The 7,543-nt window shown below is 58.2% G+C and overlaps 1 protein-coding gene across 2 annotated transcripts in view; it reads left to right on the forward strand.

Annotated features, from left to right (window-relative positions):
- The window catches only part of LSM4 (LSM4 homolog, U6 small nuclear RNA and mRNA degradation associated), a 29,454-nt gene extending 22,429 nt beyond the window's left edge, over positions 1-7,025 (forward strand). For both annotated transcript variants that reach the window (XM_043910963.1, XM_043910965.1), the window contains exons 3-5: positions 1,761-1,859; positions 4,397-4,580; positions 6,402-7,025. In XM_043910963.1, coding sequence (XP_043766898.1) covers positions 1,761-1,859; positions 4,397-4,580; positions 6,402-6,493 — 375 coding nt within the window. In that variant the 3' untranslated portion in view covers positions 6,494-7,025. The remainder of the gene's footprint in view (positions 1-1,760; positions 1,860-4,396; positions 4,581-6,401) is intronic.
- Positions 7,026-7,543: the final 518 nt, after the last annotated feature.

Here is a 7,543-nt window from a genome sequence, read left to right on the forward strand (position 1 = left end):
TTCCTTATGGCCAGGTGATATTCCATTGTGTAGATATATCACACTTTATCCATTTGTCCTGGTGGCTTCCCTGATAGTTCAGATAGTAAAGAATCTGCCTGCAGTGTAGGAGACCAGAGTTTGATCCCTGGGTCGGGAAGATCCTCTGGAGAAGGGAATGGCAGTCCACTCCAGTATACTTGCCTGGAGACTTCTGTGGACAGAGGAGCCTTGCAGGCTATAGTTCATGGGGTCACAGAGTCGGACATGACTGAGCAACTAACCCACATCCATTTGTTCCCTGATGACAAACATTTAGGTTGTTTCTGCTTTTTGGCTGCTGAAAATTTGAGCTGCCGGGAACATTCATGTACATGTTTTTCCGTGGATATATGCCTTCATTTCTCTTGGGCAGATAGCTAAGTTGGCTTATTTTATTTTATTTTTTTTTTAATTTTTTCAAACTTGAAAGTGATGACTTTCTAAATCGTGTTTTAAACCTTAAAGTGGTTGCCAAGGGAAACAGGCAGAGTAGCTGTAAAATGTCTGCAGCACCATGGAAGGCAGAGGGGAGCAAGTGATGACTGGTGGCCATCCGGGGACTCAACTGAGTTGTCCTACAGGCTTACCAGGGTCTCACCCTCGCTCGCGTCACTTGTCACCCACCAGCAGGAACTTGAGCAGGAAGCCACGGGCATGGACTGGGCTGCTGCTGGTTCTCATCATGCCAGCACCTGGCATCATGCCATGACGCCAGTGCTCAGGCCTGGCCCACAGAACAGTGCAGAGGTGGTGTCTGGGCAGCCCAGTGCCGCTCAGCCCCAAGAGTTGATTATTTAAAAAAATTCTTATTTTATATTGGAATATAGTTGGTACACAACATTTTGTTAGTTTCAGGTATACAACAAAGTGATTCAGTTATGTATACACAGGTATCTGTTCTTTTTCAAAATCTTTTCCCATTTAGGTTGTTGCATAATATTGAGCAAAGAATTCCCTGTGCTGTAGAGTAGATCCTTGCTCAATTTTTGTTTGTTTGTTTTTGGAGTGCACTTGCTTCACAGTGCTCTGTTAGTTTCTGCTGGACAATGAAGTGAACCAGCTATGTGCACACTTGCATCTCCTCCCTCTTGGCCCTCCGTCCCAGCCCACCCGCTCCCCGTCCATCTGGGTCGTCACAGAGCGCTGAGCTGAGCCCCGTGTGCTAGACTTCAGGGTCCTGGTTACCCATTTTAAACATAGTTGTGTGCACACGTCACTTCCAAACTCCCTAACTATCCCTCCTCGCCCCCATCCACTCTGGTAACCATAAGTTTGTTCTCCGAGTTGATATTTTTTTAAGACAGGCTTTTCCTAACAAAAGCATGTCTTCTGAATGAGGTACTTTTCCCGAAACACATCAAGACAAGCAAGTAATTCCTGCAATGAAAGACTAAACCACCATAGATCACACGTGTAGCATCAGTGGGCACCTGGCCACCCTGTTACCCTAACCTTACTCATTCTTTTAAAGATGTGTGGGTGTTGTTCATTTCTTCCACCACAGGAAAACGGTTTCATCATAGAAAGTGTACAGTGCAAGCAAAGTGTACTGAGAAAGCAGAGCGCATCTCCTGTAAGAAGGGCCACTGGGGGCCTGGGTACTGTGCGCTGTGCCCATTGGGTCCCAAGAGGAGCCAGGGATGGGTCTGAGCAAGGCCCGATGGTGGCGACCTGCTCCTTGGGGTAGGTCTGCACCTTCCCCGGGGCCTATGACTGATGTGGGACCCGTTTCTCTCCAGTTGGTGGAGCTTAAAAACGGGGAGACATACAACGGGCACCTGGTGAGCTGTGACAACTGGATGAACATCAACTTGCGTGAGGTGATCTGCACATCCAGGGTGAGTACCCTGTGCCCTCAGCCTGTACCCCCTGTCTGGGGGCCTTCGGGTGGGGCTGGCCAGGTGGGCATCTTGAGTGGAGGCTGTGTGGCCAGGGTCGCACACTGGGACCTGGGATGATTTTCCAGGGCCTTAGCGTTCGCACTTCCAAGTCCGGTCCAAGCCCTCTTCCGGGTCGTTTGGGAGGAGTGGGACGGTCCACACCTCAGCCTCTACTGCAGGTCATCCCGCCAGGGTGGGGCCCGAGGGACTGGGCTGGATGTGGAGCTGGGCAGAGGGACAAGGCTCCAAGTCTGGTGCCCTGGACTCGGCACCTGTGGATGCTGCCCGGCAGGTACTGAGCCGCTCCTCCTCCCCCCAGCCCCAGCGCCACTCCTGACCAGGAAGGACTTGGGCCTAGGGGTGCCTCTGGCTATAAACCCGTTCTCTACAGGGAGGGGGTGGCCTCTGGGGCAGACTCCCTCCCCTTGCCTGCGCTGGGTTCTGCTAGTCAGTGCTTCCTTTCCCCTTGATTCCCGTCTCCACCACCTGCCCAAGGTAGCCCCCCCTGTTATGGGGAAGAAGCTGCTGGGAGGCCTGGGCCGTCTTGAGCCAAGGACAGGGTACCCTCAGGGCTCGCCCCGCCAGCATTCAGCAGAGCACAAGAGAGCCACTCTCGGCCTGTGGGACCTTTCCTGCCCCAGAAGGCAGACGGGGGTGGGGGGACCACCCCCCTTCCCCTCACCTGCTCAGCTCTGTGACTAAGTTCTTGGGACCGAACTCCAGGTGGCAGGTGGCTGAGGATTCCCACTGTGGATTTCCATGGCACCGTGGTGCACAGCTGGGCACATGTCCTTCTGCACACGGCCAGCAGGTTTCTGTCCACTTTGAGGATGTCGAGCCAATCACTGGGTCTTGGGGCAAGGTCAGTCCCGCCTCCCTGGCCAAGCCGGGACACATGGCTCCCCCTGCAGGGTTCCCCTCAGGACCCAGTGGTTGGGAGGAGAAACTGGGTGTGAGGAACCATCTCATGCAGGCCATCAGGCCTCCCCTCCTGTAAACAGGTGACGGCAGTCCATCCTCCCCTCGGGCAGCCGGATGCAGAGACCCCAGGGGCTGAGTGCACACAAGAGAGCAAGCGTCTGGAGGCACGCTGCCCCCGTGGAACGCACATAAGCCTGGTTCCTCCAGGGAGTGCGCTGGGCTGGGCCTGCCCTTGGCTGGGGAAAAGCCTCACACTGAATGGCCGCCCCGGTCCCAGCCCTGAGCTTCCACAGAATCATCGTTCTGTCTGGCTGTACTCTGCATCCCCACGGACTTGGCCGCTCGCCTCCCCTTGCTGGGAAAGGAATGCTCTGAGGCCTCTTGGGGCTCCTGTATGGGTCGGGGCTCTTATGTGTGTTCCTGGGAAGAGTTGGCCCTCAGACATTCTACTGTCCCCGCCGAGCGCCTCCACTGGGCTGGGCTGAGTGGCTTAGGCACCACTGATGTCATGCAGGAGGACTGGGGGCTTCAAGGAGGCTAGAGGCGTGGCCTGTTGAGGGCTGCAGTTAGCCAGACACGAAAAGGCGGGAACAGCGTGTGCAAAATGCTGGAGGCCAGAATCCCACTCTGTGTGTTCCAGAATGTTCCATCTGGAAGGCACGTCGAGTGCCGAGAGGGGGCAGCCAGAGTGGGGCTGGATCTCAGGCCCTCTGGAGCCACACCGAGAGATTTGGACCTCGTCCTGAGCCAGCGGGGCCCTGATTGGGATCTAAGCAGGGAGATGTCTTGGTCTGATTTCTAGGGGTATGGGGGGAGGGGTTGGCTTGGGGCAGCAGGGGTGGGGTGGGAGAAGCAATCTGATGGATGAGGTCCCGGGCTCCTGCCCAAGGGCAGCAGGAGGGTGGGGCGAGGCCTTGTGCTGGTCACAGGGTGTATGGGGGCCGGGGGGAGACAGCATCCTGAAAACTTGAAGGTCGGCATTGCTCCAGAGTCTAGAGCTGTACCAGCCCCCTTGTCTCTCTAGCTTCCATTAGCTCCCCTGTAAACTGGCATCACCGGGTGCTGCCCTGGCCGGCCCCAAACCTGCCTCCCTGCCCCCCTCCTGGCCCTCTTCACCCACCACACACGGTCTGTGTTCTGCTCACCTGCGTCCCATGCCCAGCTCAGACCCTGCCACGAGACACTTGTGTGAATGAATGAGTCACGGTGCGTGGAGCGGATTCCAGGAGAGTTCGGAAGACTGGGAGCAGAAGGGGGAGGAGCTGGGCTGTGGCAGTACCTGGCACGTGAGGCAGCCTCACCCCTCTCCAGGCTTTGGACAGCCTCCCCCACCAGAGGACAGGCTGAGGACAGGGTGCTCACGAGGCCCTGCCCCGCCTGCCCTCATGCGTGAAGGGCTGCCAAGGGTCTGGAGAGAGCCTGCTGGAGGCGGCCCCTCCCGTGTCCTGTGCAGAAGGAAGAATCTCGTACCCCACGGGGGCGATGCCAGGTGCAGGGAGCCTGAGAGGATGGATGCTGCCCGGCTGTCTATACGTCCCTCCCCATGGCCCTGACACGTACCACCTCTCTGGCAGGACGGGGACAAATTCTGGCGGATGCCCGAGTGCTACATCCGCGGCAGCACCATCAAGTACCTGCGCATCCCCGACGAGATCATCGACATGGTCAAGGAGGAGGTGGTGGCCAAGGGCCGTGGCCGCGGTGGCCTGCAGCAGCAGAAGCAGCAGAAGGGCCGCGGGATGGGGGGCGCCGGGCGAGGTAGGCCCTTCTGTCCCCCTTCTTCTCCCCTGGCAGGCAGCGGGGGCCTCCCCGCTGGGGGGTGACCGCCGCACACGGCATCTGGCCTGGCCCGGTGTTGACATTCTCCACTGGTGTTGTCATCTTGCCGAGGGCTTGGCTCTGAGCCCCTCCTCCATGGCGCTGGGGGGCCGTGACTCATGGGGCTCTTCTGTGGAAGAGCTGACACTGCTGCTTGCCGCCTGCATGCCCCGTGTCCCCAGCTCCAGGAGCCCAGCTGAGTGCTGGTGGTCAGTGCTAGCCGCGCCCATCGCCGCAGCATGGACCCTCCTCCCCGCAGTGGCTCTCCGCCCGGCAGACTAACCCAGTGCCCACACAGACCTGGGGCTTGAGCCCTGCTTGTTTCTCCGAAGGTGCTGTGGGCACCTCGCGAGCCTCGGTTTGCCCCCTGCGGAGAAGATCCCCGCGGTGCCCAGGCTGGGACCCTTCCTGCTGTGACTCCTTTAGACAAAACTGAGGTCACGCCTTTTGGGTAGATCACCCTGCACCACCCTGAAATCATAAATCTAGCATAAAATTAAACGTGCCGTCAGCTAGAGCCAGAGGCTAGCTGTGGGCCCCACCCTTCCCCGCCTCCCCCACCCGACTTCTGTCCTTGGAGGGACCTGACTTTGTCTCTGCCACCTGGAGAGCCTTGTATGCCAGGTCCCGGGAACCCACCTTGGGGGCTTACAGGCAGAGCCAGGAAGGACATAGGAGCCCGCCCTGAGCTGAGGCTCCAGTGACAGTCAGAAAGGAGCCAGAGAGAGGAGGGCCCCCCAGGTGGAGAAGAACCCAGGATGGGGGTGAGCAGGGCCCCAGGGGCCCCAGGGCTAGGCTCTCCAGCCAGGGTGCCACCACTGTCCAGTAAACTGCCTGAAGGAGCAGGGAGGACAGGGAAAGCGGCTTGCTTGCACAGGGGCCCCTGCATGACCAGGCTCCCCTTGGCCAAGCTGGGTCTTGCCCCGTTAGAGATGAGGCTAGGCAGACCCTGTCAGCACTGGCTCTGTACCCTGCGTGTGTGTGGAGGAAGGGGGCCCTGGAAGGCCAGGCTGGCTCTCTGCGACTTCCTGGGCAGGGGCTGCGCCCGCCCTTGTGCTGTTCACCTTCCCCAGCAGCAGTGCTGTGTGCTCCACTTACAAGGTCTTTCGGAAACAGCCCCGCCTCTGGCTGCAGAGGTCAGAGCTCAGGAGGCTCCCCCGCCCCTTCTCTGGGCTGGACACAGAAAGCCCACCCCACCCCATTGTTTCTCTCCTGGGCCAGATGTGGGTGGTGCCACAGCAAGGCAGGCTGGGGTGCCCCGGTGCAGACCCGGCCACACAGCTGAGCATCGTTGCTCCACCCCTGGGCTGAGTCCAGGCCCCCTCCTCGCTTGTACTCCCTGCTCCTCCCGGAAACCCTTCTGACTTTGTCCTGATGACCACCCACCCCCAACCTTGGCCCTCAGCCCTCTCTTCCAGGAAGCATCCCCCCCGCCCCCCGGCAAGCCCCAGTGTGACTTGGTGTCAGCCTCTGTCCTCCCTGGCATCCTTCGCACCCCTGGGGAGCCTGGTCTGATAGCCCTGGTCACACAGAACATTGTGGAGCAGCACCCCCGCCCAGCCCTGGTCAGACGCTCCACCTCAGGTTTTCAGCCTGCTCTTCCCACTGAAGGTACAGTCCCTGCCCCCACTTTACAGAGGTGGAAGCTGAGGCTCAGAGGGGTTCAACGACTTGGCTATAGTCTGAAGGTTCCAGTTCCTGGTCCCTGCCCACAGTGCCCCTCCCAGCCCAGCTGTGCTGAAGCTCCCCCCTGTCTCACAGGTGTGTTCGGTGGCCGGGGCCGAGGTGGGATCCCCGGGACTGGCAGAGGTCAACCAGAAAAGAAGCCAGGCAGACAGGCGGGCAAGCAGTGAGCCACCCCTCCACTCCCGAGACTGAGCTGCCACTCCGAGCATCCGCTCCCACCCCGAGGCTGCATTCCTGCTCTCCAGTTTATGACTGTTCAGAACAAAAAGAAGACGCAGGGGTCGGGGAGGACCCTGCCTGTCATCTTGTGATCCTCCTGTTTTTCTGTTAGCCAGCAGTTCTATGGTTGGAAATGTTATTCTGTGCTTCTGGTTTTGTGAAGCCGCAGCCAACTGGATTCCTGGAAGATTCTGTGTTTAACGCATCTTTAAAGCCCTCACTCTTGTTTTAAGGGCTGGCATTTTCCAAACAGGTTTATTTTGCATTCTGTGTGGTGAACAGACGGGAGGTTTTTATTTTCAGCTGTTTGCACTGAGATAGATAGCCTGGAGGGTCTCCTGAAACACGGACCCTGAAACTGCCTTTTCAAAATGAATCCAGGCAAGTGTATGACTCGGAAGCTGTTCTGGGGGATGATGCTGGGCCCTGTTCCGTCCCTTCTTTCTGTCTTACAAAAATAAAAACAAATTCAACCACAAACTGCGAAATCCGTAATTCCTTTGAACCACTGGGCACATCCAGTAGTGGTGTCCTCAGGAAATCACAGCCCCCACGCAAGAAGTTTCCTTTTGCACCCGTGGCCTCTCACCAAGGGGAAGCGTTTCAATGGGACACTGGTTCCCATGACCCTCAGCAGCCTCTTACAAAAGGTGGAAGGCAAGATGGGGGTCTGGGCAGCACCTTCCCCTCTTTGTGGGGAGGTGGGGGAGGGAAGTCCTAGGCGGGAGCCAGTGGGACACCCACACTGCCTGTCCTCACCCTCCGTCCCTGTGTTGCAAGCCCTGTTCACGCCAGAGCTCCCTGAGAAGCTGTGACAGGGAGCTGCCTCCAGGAACACATGAAGGTTTTCGTGAACCTTTCACCTCCTCTTAGAGTCAGGGCACTTGCCTGTCCACGGCTCGGCGAGTTGCCTGAGATGCTGAGCCAGCACTTGTGCAAATCGCTTCCGGTGATGTGGTCCTTTGACCGATACTTCTAGACAGCCTGGTGTTTAAGAG

This window comes from Cervus elaphus, chromosome 9 (genome assembly GCF_910594005.1).
Source record: "Cervus elaphus chromosome 9, mCerEla1.1, whole genome shotgun sequence".
In the NCBI taxonomy this organism is placed as follows: Eukaryota; Metazoa; Chordata; class Mammalia; order Artiodactyla; family Cervidae; genus Cervus; species Cervus elaphus.